The 15,949-nt window shown below is 46.2% G+C and overlaps 1 protein-coding gene across 7 annotated transcripts in view; it reads left to right on the top strand.

The window, feature by feature from the left end:
* SRGAP3 (SLIT-ROBO Rho GTPase activating protein 3) overlaps positions 1-15,949 on the top strand; it is a 263,049-nt gene that overhangs the window by 206,646 nt on the left and 40,454 nt on the right. For 2 of the 7 annotated variants that reach the window (XM_019824937.3, XM_019824940.3), the window contains exons 11-14: positions 4,432-4,459; positions 6,908-6,994; positions 13,567-13,612; positions 14,731-14,791. In XM_019824937.3, coding sequence (XP_019680496.1) covers positions 4,432-4,459; positions 6,908-6,994; positions 13,567-13,612; positions 14,731-14,791 — 222 coding nt within the window. Of the gene's footprint in view, positions 1-4,431; positions 4,460-6,907; positions 6,995-9,411; positions 9,515-13,566; positions 13,613-14,730; positions 14,792-15,949 lie in introns of all 7 variants that reach the window. The other 5 variants (XM_019824938.3, XM_011280178.4, XM_019824939.3 and 2 more) reach the window with 5 other exon arrangements.

The raw sequence follows: 15,949 nt of genomic DNA, 5'->3' as shown, positions 1-15,949 counted from the left end.
CATGTAATCCATTTCTCTTAAGTTGTGTTTTGACAGCATGGCTCAAAGAAGCCACAAGTTAGAGGAAACACATGGTCTTTAGGTCACACTCAGAAGCAAAATTTTTAACATGATTGATCCCAGACACATAAGTCAAAAAGCTTCTAGGTGCCCTGCAAAGTGGCATTCCATGTTATAAACATCACAGCCACATCTTGGGAACAAGAACACACCCTCTATGCCCTTGGCTGTTGCTATGCCATTGTTTTTGGCCATAGGATTCTTAGTTTATCATCCTGTCTTAGTCTTAGATCCCTGACCTTTTTACTGCTCTGGGTAGTCTATAAGCTCCAGGGTTTATACCCAAGATATGGGTGGTGTTTCAATTTACTATAGCCTCTCAAGAATGAATAGTGCATTGTCTATAAAAGGGATGGGACATAACCTTTTCAGACCAAGATTTAATAGCACATTATAGAGCCAGTGTTTGCCAGGACCAGACAGTCTGACCTTCTGAAAATGACTGGGCCACTAACTATAAAATATATTTTTAAAAATCCCAATTGGTCTCAGAAGGTAAAGGGCAGAACAGTTTTGATTTCTGATATTTTCTAGGAGTTGCGAAAACAGATTCCGAAAGATGTTGGTAATGGGGTTCTTGAGAGCTAGAATAGGAGTCTAAAGCTGACAGGGAATATATTTGATTCCTTGCTGGAGGAAAGTCTGCCTTGAGTATGTTTCTGACATTGCACTGCAGGACTTCAACACTTAGATTCCTACCTCCACACTTCTCCCCTTTCTGCCCTTATCTGTCCATTTATCTGTCCATCCATTGTCCAAAGCATAGATGCTATGCTCAGCCTGGAGGGGGAGAACAGTGAACACAAGACAGACAAAGTTCCTGCTGTCATGGGGAACAGAGACCTCGAACAGTAAACAAACTACTAAATAAAGAATTACAACCATTTTAAGTGCCATGAATGGGAAATTGGGGCTGAGATAGAGAACAATTGTTCATATGGGGGAGGGGGCGGGAGAGGAGACCTGCTTTAGGTTGGGTGAGCACTGAAGCCTCAGGGCGGAGGTCATGTTCAAGCTGAGACTGAAGGGTGAGAACACATCAGCCCTGTGAACAACTGAGGAAAGAGTGTCAGGGCAGAGGGAACAGCATGTGTGAAGGTGGGAAGGAACATGGTGAGTCAGGACTAAAAGAAGGGGAGGGTGGCTAGACCTTAATGAGCACATAGAGGAGTGTGCATTTTTGGAACTAAGAGAGGGTAGAACAGGAAACACCTCGTAGGTCCCCTTTGGAGTCAGAGTTGCACAGCTTACTGCAGCCATAAGGGAAATTGTGTGTTTTATAGTTAATGCAGGCCATCGGCCGACCCCTTTCGTGGGTTGCTTTAGCTGCAACTCGGGGTCTTGGGTCTGTATGAAACCTGTAGCTCAGATTGGCGTCTGGTGGGAGTTTGTCTGAGACTACAGACACATAATAAGATTATGCATAAGAGATATGTCAATTTTGTCTAACGTTTCGCCTTTCTTGCTTTGGTCTTTGGCTCCAGTTCAACCAAATGTAGTAACCCTTGTAACTGCTTGTGGCATTGGTTAGGAATTAAAGAATTGTGTGTTGATTCCCTGCCGTGTTTTATTTTCAGACTTCTGTTACTCTCTTCTTCCCCTCATTTTTGCCCCTATCCTCATTCAGTATTGTTTTCTGTAGAGAAAATAAATGCTCGGTTCTTTCTTTTAAAAAGTACTTTCTACGCATCTGGCTCTTGATTTCAGCTCAGATCATGATCTCACAATTTGTGGGATCGAGCCCCGCATTGGGCTCTGTGCTGACAGCGTGGAACCTGCTTGGGATTCTCTCTCCCCTTCTCTCTGCCCCTCCCTCACTCACACTGTCTTTCTCTCTCTCTCTCAAAATAAATACACTTAAAAAATTATTAAAAAAAAAAGTCCTTTCATGTGAATGCTGGATGGGATTTTAGAGTCTAGAGTTGTCCAGTATGGCGGCTGCCAGCCATATAGCTATCAAACGCTTGAAACATGGCTAGTATGGATTAAGATGTATAAAATGAAAACAAGATTTCAAAGAGTTAATACAAAAACTATATGAAATACTTTATGAAGTTTTATATTAATATACATTGAAGTGATATTTTTGATGTATAAAGTTAAACACAATATGTTATTAAAATTAATTTCATTTCATTATTTTAAAAAAATTTTTTAACGTTTTTATTTATTTTTGAGACAGAGAGAGACAGAGCATGAGCAGAAAGGGGCAGAGAGAGAGGGAGACACAGAATCCGAAGCAGGCTCCAGGCTGTGAGCTGTCAGCACAGAGCCCGATGCGGGGCTCGAACTCACGGATTGTGAGAGCATAACCTGAGCCGAAGTTGGATGCTTAACTGACTGAGCCACCCAGGCGCCCCTCATTATTATTATTTTTTTTTTTTTTTTGAGAGAGAGAGAAAGCATGAGCAGGGGAGGGGCAGAGGGACAGAGAGAGAGAGAATCTCAAGTAGGCTCCAACTTGGGGCTCAATCTCATGAACTGTGAGATCATGACCTGAGCCTAAATCAAGAGTTGGACGTTCAACCGACTGAACCACCCAGGCACCCATCTTTACTTTTTCTAATGTGGCTGCTAAAAATCGTGGCTTACATTATATTTCTATTAGAAACCTAGAGGTTCTCAACTGCACCATTAAAGGAATGAAGTACTGAATCATGCTGTATGGATGAACCTCAAAAGCATATGCTAAATGAAGGAAGCTAACACAAAAGACTGTGGATTGAATGCTTCCATTTTTGTAAAATGTCCAGATAAGCAAATCCATAGACAAAGGATAGATGAGCAGTTGTCATAGGCTGGAGAGGGAGAGAGGGAGTGACTGTGAATTGGCCTGAGGAATCTTTTTCATGTGAGGGAAATGTTCTAAAATTGAATTGTGGTGATGGTTACACAACTTTGAATATTTACTAAATCATTGAATCATACATTTCAAATGGGTGAATTTTTTGATATGTAAATTATGCTTCAATAAAGCCATTAAAAATAAAAGGGAAGGCAGTGGCTTGGAGTCTGCAATTCCAGGGGAATGGAAGATCTGGAGGTAAGATTAGGGAGTCCTCAGTCAGCACGTAGGTCACCCAGAAAGGGTGTGTAGAAAGAGAGCTAGGTGCACCTCCTGGGGGCAGATGAGGAGGAGACAGCAAGAGAAACTGAGGAACAGCCTGGAGGGTGGGAAGGACACCTGGCAAGTGTGGAGTCATGAAAATCAAGGAGAACACTTGGTAAGAGGAAGAGAGTGATTCACTGAGTTGATGGTGCTGAGAAGTCAGATAAGAGCAGAGAAGACGCAGAAGATAAGTGGATCCAGCCACACGGAGCAAGCAGTCTCTGTGGATGGTGAGACCAGAAGCCAGCTGCAGTGGTGTGAGTGGGGGAAGCAACAGTGCCTCTATAAAGCTCCTTCAGCAAGTTTTGCTCTAAAGGAGAGAAATGGGAATGGAGTTGGAGTGAGAAAGCGAGCCCAGGGAGGTTTCAAAACTAGGTTATACTTATCCAGAACATGTTTGTATGCTGATGGAAATGATCCAGAAGAAAGGAGATTGGTGATGTTAGAGGTGTCGAGGGGGACACTTGCAGAAGCAGAGGCCCCAAGAAGGGTGGAAGAGGTAGGACCCAGAGCACGGGCAGAAGGTCTGAGCTTTGGCAGAATTGGGATGCTTCCCCAGAGTACCAGGACGGGAGGTAGAGCGTGAATGGGCAGGCATAGGTAGGTGGGTGCATCGTATGGAGGCATGCCAAGACCCGTCTTACTGATTTTCTTCTCCAGGGAAGGAAGCGAGGTCTTCAGCTGAGAATGAAGGCAGGAGGGGTCGGGGTGGGGATGTGGCTGGGCTGAGGAATAACAAGAAGGTATCTTCTGGCTGCTGCTTTTCAGGGCCAAGCATATGACAGGTGCTCCACAAACCTTTGTTGGTATAAAGCAGTGTGTGAGTTCTCGAGCTTTGGCAGGCAGAGAAGGGATCACCCACGGTGCTTGTTAAAATGCAGATTCGTGGCTTCTTAGCTCAGAGATTCTGATTCAGGAGGCTCATGGGAAAGCAAAAAAACCTTGCATTTTTAACAACATCCCCAGAAAATTCTAAAGCATGTGGTCAGCAGGCTGCAGTTGGAAAATTGCTGGAAAGAAAAAAAAAACATACATGAACAACACGAAATGAAATTTATGTGAACATAGCCTTACAGATAGGAGGCACTGGGGATTTAGTGAGACTCCATTCTTTCCACCAGACCATTACTTAGGCATAATTAGATTTCCCATTTCACAAATAATTAAGTTCGGTTGTTTCTTCTTTTTAGAAAAAGATGAATGTTTGCTGGTTAAAAAAGAAAAAAAAACAATTTAACATCAATGTATACTTTTCTTTCCAGGGGAGAGAGCAGAATGCGGCACAACCAGGTAAGAGCTAGGGATCTTGGTTGTTTCCACCTGCTGCCTGAGGTGGGCGGGGTGGAGGGGAGGTGCAGGAGAGGCGGGAAGGTGGGAAGGTGGGAAGGCAGATGCTGCTGAGGAGCTCAGAGAAGCTGGGCTGTTCTTAAGAGTGGTCTAGCTTTTCCCCAGTGTCTCCAGTGGGGATGGTGTGGCTGTGCAAGAGAGAAGGCTGGCTGTTTTGCTTGTCCTAACACTGTGCTGGTGAAGCCACGCCCCCTACAGGCCGGTGCGGGGGAGGCGCCTTTCCCAGCTGCTGTGGGAAAGTGGGGGTATGTTCTGTTGGCGCTTTCCATCTGGTGGGACAGTAATATATATTGCAGAGTGGCTGAAGACGGACAGCAGAAGCCAGAGGCTGTGGGGGTAGCTGTTGACCTGTTTCCCCATCTGTTCTGTGGCTGCTGAGCAAACTGTCCGGCCCGGGCGGAGGGCCCATCCTGGGGTCCCCATTTGCCAAGGCTTTGGATTTGGCTCGTATGGCACACACCTGGGCATATGCATGTGCAGAGCCACATCAGTGCGCACAGACGCCCCTACTGCCCGCACCCTGGCTTCAGACCTCATGGGCACTTGGATGGACTGATGGGAGAGCCCTTTGCTGGGAAAGTAACAAATGGGCAACTTCTGCTTTCTCTCCAGCTTGCTCAACATTACCCTTGCGCTTTTCCTTGAGCAGACCAGAGCCAGTGAACACTTTCCACTCAGCAGCTGGTAGCTGAGGGGTTGACTTTCAGTGACTGGACCTTTCCTCCACTTTCAGAGTTTTGAAATACATAAGCAGCCGTGTTGCTGTCTGAGTTGTTCCTTAGAGCCCATCCCTTTCTGAGTTCCCAGCAATAGTTATCCCACTGCCCAACACAAATTGAGCCAGTGGCCCAGAATCCTGGAAAGCTGTTATACTTGGCAAGAGGAAAGATGAACCCTCAACCCCCCTCCTGCTCATCTGGATGAGAGTTGGCTGAGAAGAGGCTTGGAAAGCTCTGAGGCTTTCAGTTTGCTGGGCCCAGGGTGGGGGAGACTGAGGGCTTTCCAGAAGCTCAGCTCTGCAGCTGTTCCGCTGGGCCCTGGCAGTCTGGGAATATCTGGATGATTCGTAATGCCAGGCAAGGACCTTCCTGTACAAGGGCCAGCAGATGTGCAGGGTCACTTTCTAAGAACCTTTCAGAAACAAACTCCTTACTTATTTTCATTTCTCTGGCAAGAGGATGTTGTTGTAGTCCCCAAACAACAGAAGCCACATTTTACACCAAAGTCTGCAAATAGGAAAACAGATGGGGGATGAATTGAGCCATCCCTCACTTCCTCCTAATTCCTAGAACTCATGCAAAGGAAGATGGTTCCAGCAGATTTCATGAGAAATCTGTAATCGAACCCTTGGCCAGGGCCCAGGGTCTACCTCAGAGAAAAGTTGATGTTTTTGTTGTTGTTGTTGTTGTTGTTATTGTTGTTTAAATAAAGCCATTTGAGAGATAGTCTTCCACACCCTCTTCAACCTAGGGCCTGGGAAATACAAGTTGGGACTACAGACCTCCCACTTAGATGTAGTAAACTGCAAACCCAGCCATCTGTACTCTGGCCCTTGGCCAAGGTCAGAGGCAACTTTGTTGGTAAACTGAAAGCTTCCACTTCCAAAAATCATTTTAAATTCATTGTACAATGCACTGCCAACTTGAAGTGGTTTTTAATTTAATCCTAAAGGCCCTGGGTAAGATGTTTCTATGCTATGGCTCTCTGTATCTTCCACAATTTCCTGCCCAATGTTAGTGTCATTTTGGATGATCCTTTGAGCAGGTCCCCTCAGCCAAGTTGCTGCTGGCCTTGTATAGACAGACCAATTTTTGCACATGGGCTGCAACATGTTACATTTTTTCTCATACTTAAGAACTTAGAATAATCCCAATTCATAACCCTGTAAAATAGGCAGACCAGGTGCAAGAGTGCACTTGAAAAGTATATGAATAAATGGCACGGTCAGATACAAGTATAGGGTTTAACTGTGATTATTTTAACTACAGACTGGCTTCCCTAACTCAGGTTGGCTTGTCCCCATGGTGTGGATTAGCCGTGAAATCACTTGAGATTTCTTGTCCAGATAGATGCAACCTGATGCGTACTCATGCACAGCTTCCAGGGGCCTGACTGCCACTGAACTACAGTGCACTACCACCATTTTGGATGTTCACACGCACATCTATTGGGTTATCTAGGGAACATTTTAATCACTACCCTTTTGGTCACAGAATAATTTTGAGGCTGATTCCTATGTTGCCAGTATATGTTAATTTTCATCTTGGTTGAAAGGCAGAAAGGGGACATTGGTCTCTGGTTTCTCTCTCTTCCTCTCCGTGGCTTTCTCTGTTCCTGTTTTCCCTGCCTCTCTCTCTTTCTTTCTTTCCGTTTTGCTCTGCAACTGAGCAGCAGAAGAGATGGAAGGCTTAGGCTGCCCCACTTTCCTTGGCTGAGCTGCCCCCCTGCTCCCCACTTTGTGCCCCACCCAGCACTTCAGTAAGTCAAAATTGATTTGATGTCATGCAAAGTTGGGATAGCTACGTTTCCTTGTCAGAGATTTCCGGTCAGTGCACAGAACACCACACAAAGAAAGAAATCCCAGTGATTTGAGCAGTCCTTTGCTTTCTGGAATAGGCAGGAGAAATGGGAAAAGTATCCTTTTCCCTCTTTATTTTTAAACTTAAAGAAAAAAACTCCTTTACACTTATTTTAAGGAAACCCTTCAGCCAGCCACCCTAGAATTTTTGGTATTGGGTGTCCAACACATACATTAAGAATCTCTACTTTTGCTGGCCATGGGAGTTTAATAGATAATTTAGAGCGACTGCTAGATGCTCTGGGATAAAATCAACTTCCCAATTTCACGTTCACAACAGAATTTGGAGTAGGAAGAGCTGAATTAGCCCCAATCACATATTTTTTGTGTGCCCCTTGGGAAGTTTCTTAATTTCTCATGGGCTCATTTGCCTTATGTTTAAAGTGAATTTAGTAAGTCTTGCCTGCCTCACAGGGTTGTCGTGAGGGTATCGCGCATGAGACAAGGAAACCATCTAAGAATGCTCACAAATAGAAACCCCAAACACTAGGGAGACGAGGTGGCACAGTTGCTATATCCTCAAGTTATTCCTAGTCCCAAGATTTAAAACCTATGGCCTTGTGTCACATTGTTTACACTCTCTTTTGGCATTTGGAAGCTCCAAAGCGGATCCTTTGCCAGAAATACCACCCCCACATACCCACATCCTCAAAAATTCAGTAACTTACAAAAAAGAAATGACATGGACTTAGCTAACCAAATTGACATAGATCCAAGATGGGCTTGAAATAGTCTTGCCTGTTGTTTCTTTTCAAAATTTTGGTCTGTGCTGTTATTTTGGTTCCAATGTTTGGGTGGCATGATATTTGGATTCAGCTGTGTCTTTGCCCATGCATGTCCTGGAGCTAGCAGCATTTGCTCAGTACTCAAACACGTAGGAGAAGCTCACTAGATTCCCCTAGATGGCTGGGCTGCTGAAGAAGACAGGCACCACACAATGAGGCCAGTGAGCAGAGGCAGCATGAACCTCTTTCACCTTGATTGGCACCCCAATCCATAAGATTTCTTACCCGTCCACAGAAATCAATCAAGACTTTGGGGACCAGGTCTTTGCTCGTCACGTGTAGACATTAGCTGTGCCAGGCTGGGTCCCCACTTGTTGCTCCCTAAATTGTGAACCAAGCCATTTGAAAATGAACTGCCTCTCTTGGTTAGGGGCCCTTCTCCTAACCTCAGAAAGCCCTTTGCCCTGGAAGGCTGGCAGCATTGAGTCAGGCCAACTTGGGTGGCGAAAGATGAGCAAATAAGCCAACACAGGTATATGCATGGTGAGCAACTCTGGAAACTGGTCCAGTGTCTGTGGCTGTTTCACTGTTGCTGGTGAACTGTGGTATGGTTTCCCCTCCCTGTAGCCAAGAGTGGAGCACAGGGAATGGAGATCCTAAAGTAAAGCAAGACACTTTCAACCTGACCCATTGGGTCCTCTGCTGGCAAGGGTTAATGGGATGGATGGAGTCCTTGGCTGGAAACGAAAAAGTGCCCTAAGGCTCCATGACTGGCCCGGTTGGGAAAAATCTTGGCGTTGGAGCCATAGAGGCCTGAGTTTGGGGCCTGGCTCTGCCAGTTCCCCTCTCTGGGCCTCAGAGTCTGCCTCTATAAAATGGGGCCGTATATGCAGGGTTGAGCTGACGTTAAGGGTGATAGTGGATTTGAAAGCGCTTGAATCAAAAGTGTACTTGACTAAAGAACAGGATATGATCATTATCTCGGGTCACCTGGGGACCCCAAAGAAGCTGTAGGGTCCCTCCAGGCATCAGTATCTTCATCTCTAAAATGAGAATAATAATTGCCTAGCTCTTAGATCAATGAAATAAAGATTAGTCAAGTGCATTTGAAATGCCAAGAGGCATTAGAAAGATCAGTGCCCTGGTACATTGGGAGTTGAGACTCAGTGATGAATTTAAGCCAAAATAATGAAAATTAACCCTTCCAATCATCATTGAAAGTGTCTTGCTTTCTCAGGCTACAAATTACATCTCTGTCCCCTGGTTCCTCCTCCATCTGGTCAGCTTTGCAGGATGACAGCCTCTGATTGGGGTTTCAGTGGTTTCCTGGATACATACTATTTCCCCCCTGTGATCTAGAATGCATCTGTGTTATGCGAGTATTGCTCCTACCTGACATTGTGGGTAAATTAAGATTCCCTTAAACATCCAAAGGCCTTCAGATGGAGCATTGGACACCAATGTGCTGAGGGTTCAGGGGTTTCCATTTGCATTTTGTGTTCTCCTTCAGCCATGGGTTTTAAAGAGCGTCTTTCCCAGTTGTATGTTTGCGTTGGTTGCTTTCTTGATTTCTTTTGTTCCATTTTCCCTAGGCCCCCCTGCCTTCCCCCTAAACCACAGAAAATGAGGAGACCTAGGCCTCTCTCAGTGTGTAGCCATAAACTATTTAACGGCTGTATGGAAGCGTTTATTAAGGTACTTGCTGGGGAGCCACGGAGTCCGCGAATGCGCCCAATGTAATGGCAGCCTTTCTCCACCTCCTCCCCTTGGCCAACAGCCCTACCCCGACCAACCAGAACTTTCAGTCGTGCCCTGGCCCCAGCCCTGGAGCAAGCTAGTTCCTCACTGAAGCCTGCTCTTAGCTTCAGTAAGGGCTTCTTTTGTCTCTGACCATTTGATCCTAAGTGCCTTCCTGGGATCCTCAGCCCCAGAGGAGGGATCGATCATGATGAAACCCATGGAGTCCAAGTGGGGTTGAAATGCCAGTGCAGTGGTCCCCGCCAGCCATGCTTTCCTGCTTCAGGAACTGCAGTCCTAGCTAGGCCTGAGGGACAGTTAGAGAAACCACCTTGCCTCACTTCACATCCATGCCTCCCAAGAGGCGATTGGTTAGAAGCAACACAAAGAAAATCCTGCAGATAAGAGTGTATTTTTATACAACTGATTATTATTATTGTTGTTGTTATTGTTGTTGTTGTTGTTTTTGTTGTTGTTATTTTGGTTGAGACTATAGCAGCAAAGGAAACACATAAAATGTTTGAGAGAAAACTCTCCCACCTTGTTTTGCTTCTTGTTAGGCATTGAGCTGGGGTAGTCCCTTTAGAATTCTAGATTAACCCTGTACATCCTAAACTAAACATGAAAGTGTTGCAGCTCAGTGACTTTCTCTTTTCTTGCCTCCTGGATGCAAAGGGCAGAGGACCAAGGCATTCCAGATAGAATGAATGGCTCAAGGACACTGAAGCTGGCCACAGAATTGCAAAGGGAAGCAGGGGGCAGGGAGATGCTTGAGAAACATTAGTTAAGGGGAGCAGGGGAGAAGGTCCCTGCCAGTTATATGAGAGCCCTCCATTATCCAGCAAAGACACTTTCTGCAGAAAAGAAGGCTGGTGTCAAGCAGGAGAAAACTAAATGCTCTTCGGCTTTGCTGACAATTTAGGAGTGATGGAAGCTATCCCTGCTCAGTGTACTCTTTCCTCCGTCCTGACAGGCTGCGCACGGGACCTGCAGGATGGGGTGAGGGGGCAGGCATGGGACCAGGTAAGCAGAGCCAGCCTGGGTCCCAGAGCTGTCTCTGCCTATGGGCTGAGCTCTGGGGAAGGGACAGCAGGGAAGGGGACAGTGGAACATTAGGGGACCATTTGGGACGGTCCAGGGACAGCAAGGGGTGCTTTAGGATACCTAAAGGTGAGGCACGGAGGATCCAAAAAGGAGGGGTGCCCCTGGGTGCATCAGGAAAGAGGTACTGTTTGGAGGGGACCCGGAGTGAGCAGTTTGCCATCCAACAGGTCATGGAAGACACAGCTGCATCGAGTCCTTCTTTCTTTATCTCCCTTCCTGTCTCCACCAAGACTTCTTCTCAGTCCACCCTTACCCTCGGAAAAGCCACTGCCCATAGCTGAGAGGGGACCAAAAGGAACATTAGCTATTCTCCCTGCCTCCAAGGAGCATATAGGGCTGCTCGGGAGATTTTCAGCACAGAAAGCTAAGGTGGTTCAGGATGCGTGCTCTGAATTACTGCAAGTAAGTTCCATGGGAGCTCAGAGCAAGAAGAACTGGGAGCCTTAGAACACAGGAGACTTCTGCAGGGGCACTGGGCAGGGGGGCAGGGGGAGGTGAGAAAAGGGTAGGAATAAAGCAGAGAGGAGCAGGACAGAAGTCCCTGAAAGGAGGACGACCATGAATGAAGGCCCAGAGACAGGCACGCCTTCCTGGATTTGCCCAGCTCTTTGGAAACCGGTGATAAGTCAGGGCACTTGGAAGGAACTGACTCCTATCCGACAGGACTTGAAAATTCGGTGTTCTGTTTAATGAAATAGTCTTTTAATAGAGAGCTCCGACATGCAGTGTGTGACTGCCAACTAATTTGACCTTCTTCCTCCTGAGAAACACATCAGAACTTCTTCAACCACACGTTTGCCCCCGGAGGAAGTCACCTTGGGAAGCCACCACATTCTTATGCTAAATATACTGTCAGGGCTGCCGTTGGTCAGTGTTCCTCAGAGCCTGTAGCATGGCCCTGGTCGGTGGTGCCCAAACTTCGTATCAGAATGGACGCCCTGGTCATTGGAAGGAAAAGCATCCTTCAGTTCAGTGCTGCCACACCCCTGGAGGTAGAAAATGGCAAGAGGCATATGCTATAGAGGGGCTGGCTGTCCGGCTCTGAAAAGCCACTTAGCCTGTGTCACACTGTTGGAATAAGTGCCCAGCCTCTTCCTCAGGGGACTCGGAAGAATAACACTCATTTGTCTGGAAAAAAAATATGGTATATTTGTTAAACACGATTGCATTTCCTCCTAGTCACACTGTACTTATGCCACAAACTCTCAGGGCAGCTCAACAAACTCTTCCGTGTGCCTGCTATGACTAGGCAGTGTGTAGATGCACTTACATGCAGCAGGGGCTCGCCTTAAGGGTTATTCACTTTCAGAGAATGAGAAAGCAGTTATATATTCAGTCCTTCAGCCTTTGTGAATGGAGTGTAGTTCTCTCGTATGATTCACGTGCCGTCTGGAAGAAGATTCTGCATGATCGGAGAACGCCCAGCTTTGAAATGCCAAACCTGTGAAAGGTTTTTTGGTAAAATAACATCCCTGGGACTCCGTGATGATGAGGGTTTTAGTGGGACGAGGCAGCATCCCCAGGTTAAGAATGACGGATACGTTTATAGATTTCTAGGGTCCTCGGAACATCCTTTTCAACATCCTTGATTTTTTTGTTGTTGTTGTTCCTCTCAGCCAGAAGGAAACCCAATTTTTATTATAAATTTTGAAGCCCACTTAAATTTTATTATAAATTTTGGGAGGCAGAGCCCTCACCCCATTTCTATAAAATGAGAATATTAATTACCTACCTCATGCATGTGTGACGCAATCAAATGGACTAATATATGCCATGTTTCTAGAGTACTCCTGGCATACTGTATGCACTATGGAAATACTAGCCATTGTTGTTGTCATTAGCCTTTAGGAGATTGTTCATACAGTCCCATCTGACAGGCTGTTTGCTCCATTCTAGGATTCAGGTCGTTTTAGCCAACATACAATTCTAGTTGTTTAGATGCTGGGTACTGGACAGATGTCACCAGCTAGAAGGCATCCATCCTCCGCTGTCTCAGGTCAGCCTCTCAAGCAGCCTGGATGAGACGTGGCACCCACCCCAGAGCCTGACTGCTGCGCATATGGAAGAACGAACAGACCGTGCTCCCCTGAAAATGGGTGGCGTCAGTGGCTTTAGTGAAAGGAAAGGCTCCAGTGCTACCTACAAGATCATAACAACATTTTGACTCTTTACTGCCCTCCCTTCCGCAGGCCTTTCTCAGCTTTGGGGTTCCCTGAGGTGTTCTCGGTGCCAGTGTGAGGGTCGGGGTAGGAAGGAGAGCAAAGCCAATGGATACCCAGGAAAAGGTACCCAGGGTGTTTGGTAGGAAAGCATGGGAAGCTGTTCGAATGTGGAATCAGGTGGAGTCCTGTTGGGTTATATCCAGAGGGCACCTAATAAACACAGTCTTGGTACAATTAGCTTTTTACTAAGAATGAGGTTTCCTGAATTGACTTCCAGGGACAGTGTTACAGTAGATGCCTGAAGGTGTGTGCCCTCCTTTTTGTGGGCAGCTGGGCTAACCTTAAGGTGTCTTAGGTGGGCCCTTGCCCATCGGTGAGTAACAGCCCCTGTGTTGAGGAGAAGCTAAACATGGGGTGAGGAGAAGGGGCTGAGCACACACCTCGGTACACACATCCCTGCACTTGACAAGGACTGATAGAGGCCCCTTTGCCACCTGGTGTCTGAGTCAGGCACCTTGGGAGGCTAGCTGGGGGCAGGGTGCAGAGCTCCTATGAGGCCCTGAGGTACACGGGCGGCCCTCCCCATCGGCAGACTGGTTGGCAGTCTCCCCAGGACCGTTGCTGGCTGCCATTGCATTTCGGCGTTCACGGACTCTGAAGGATCTGCTTACTCTAACTGATCTTACTCCTGCATAATCTTTTCTTTTTCTCCTGCTCTGCTGCCTGTTTATTTTTTGTTATCAGAGGAAGAAGAAATGCTCGAACCAGGAACCAGGTATTTACTAGAAAGGTCCGTTAGCTCCATTCAACTGAATGGAACCTGTCTTTAGTACTGACCTCTAGAGCAGGGCTCACCATGCCTATTGCCAAAGGGTCCATTTTTCTATCCTCTCCCTGACCGTAGTTAATCAAGGTGTGAATTCACAGGTGGGGTGTGGAGGAACCCCAAAGGCATTGAAATCTGTGGGTGTTTCCTGTCCCTTTATGAGAGCATGTTACATATGCCTTATTGTTTCCTCACCTGAGAAGGCTAGTGATTTAATTTGGCCTCTTTTAAAGACAGTTTAAAAATGACTTTATGTTCTTTAAGTGACCCAAAATAACAGAGAGATCAACCAATCATGGCATCCAAGAGAAAACTACCCCTTGCCCAGCTCTTTGTGGCCGTGGGCCCATCTAGGAAGATGTAATCGGAAGTAGATTCACCACCTACCCCACAGACGTGTGTATTTAGAGCTGTGTCTTATACAGCCTTTTTGACTAAGGTTGGCCATTCAGTGGTCAATGGCTGACATTAGCTGTTTCCAGAACTTTTCCTCGTAACATGTTTATTGTTAAACAAAGCATCTGCCTGGATGTTTAGATTGTAACCTCAGGAGTAGACCTGGCCTTCCTTTCTCAGAGCTCAAAAGGACCCTTGGGACCATCCTTACCTCCCATAGTGTGTTCTTCTTAATTCAAGCATTAGATACTGCCATGCTAGAAGGAGGCCTTTGAATCCTGCCTTTTTGTGCTCGAGCACTGGGAGGATAAGAGTTGAGTGGGGCAAAGTGGAGTGAAGGCAGAGCTCTCTTCAAGAGCAAACTCCAACCCTATCTGTCGGGTGGGTTCCCTCCCCTTCCCCGATGTGCCTGTCAACCTCCTGAGTCCTGATTTCTTCCCAGCTGAGTAAGAAGACAGAGCATTTCTTTAAAATTATCATAGCTATGTCTTTTCTGCACATAACTGGAGATTTTCTATTTTAACTGTTTGTGGAGACTTTAGGATTAGCAGTTCCTTGCTTATTTTCCTACTAATCCGATGGTACTAATATTCTGGCTTGAGTTTATAATCTGTGTCTGCATTGTCGTTTTTCCTCTGCCGGCTGCCATGCCCAGTACAACTCACAATTTCTTTTTTTTTCTTAAGGATTCAGGACAAGCTATACCACTTGTAGTTGAGAGCTGCATCCGGTACATCAATTTATATGGTAAGCTCGGTCTTGGGGCAGTGTTCTCAGCCCTCTCCAGAACAGGTGCTGGGCTGTTGTCAGAGGAAATGAGACGCTAATTCATCTTGGAAGGCTTCCTGTTACTTCCCTGCTTCCTAGAGAGAAAATGCTTCTTGGCACAGCTGCTGTGCTGAGTGCTCTTCTGAGCCTCATATGTCTGGGGACAGAAGGTGGTGGTGAGAACACCCAGGATCTAGGAGAACAGAGGGTCAGGGAAGGCATGGGTAGGAGGATCATGTCAGTTCCTTCCCCTCTCCTGCCCCGCGTCAGAGCTCTGTGCTCCGAGCACTGAATGTAGCCAACCAATGAGTTAGCAATTTGATTGCAGTAAGCTCCATAAAGGAAATACAGGGTCTGGGATTTGCCGACCGTGGTATCCCCTGTGCCTCTTTGCACCTCCATCTATTCATTTATTCACCCCTCGAAAACTGTATTTTCAGAGTGCGGAGCAGGCACTGTTCTGACAATGGGGAGGAATACAGGCATTAAATGCCTAAGACAGGGGAGGTGCAGGCCTTAGGTAGCTTGTATTACCAATTAGAAGGGCAAGGAAATAAGTAGATAAATAAATAATACAATTTCAGGTAGTGGCAATGCCTAGAGACTAATTAAAAGGGGATATAGAATGGCTGGAGGGCAGCAGGGCTGCTTTGGCGAAGGAAGTAAGGAGAAACATGTCTGAGGGGATGATATTTGAGTACAAGAAGCCAGCCATGCAATCTCCAGTGGAGAGCGTGGCAAGTATAAAGGTCTAATATAAGAAGGAAGACAAGTGTGACTGAATCGGAAGGAGCTAGGAGGATGGGATAAAAGACACAGGTGGTAGAAATTCGATATTGGTTAAGGAAAGACATAAACAAGCTTTTATTGAGCACATACTATGTACAGACCAAACTTGGTTTAAAGCCTGCCTTTAAGAGGTAAACACTTTCCTAAATTATAATGCAAAGAGTTGTTTTATATAGAAAAAATGTGAGGAAAAAGATCACAGTCACCCCATTACTTCCCATTTAAGACGAGAGAGGCCCCTTTAATCCCTTCAATTCCATAGATGACTGTTCAGTCCTATTACAATCCTATGTCATTACTATTATGTCAGGTATCAGGGTCTCCTCTTTGTTATAGCCTTATAGAAAC

The sequence above is a fragment of the Felis catus genome, chromosome A2 (genome assembly GCF_018350175.1).
Source record: "Felis catus isolate Fca126 chromosome A2, F.catus_Fca126_mat1.0, whole genome shotgun sequence".
NCBI lineage: Eukaryota > Metazoa > Chordata > Mammalia > Carnivora > Felidae > Felis > Felis catus.
This window is presented reverse-complemented; position numbering and strand designations above follow the sequence as displayed.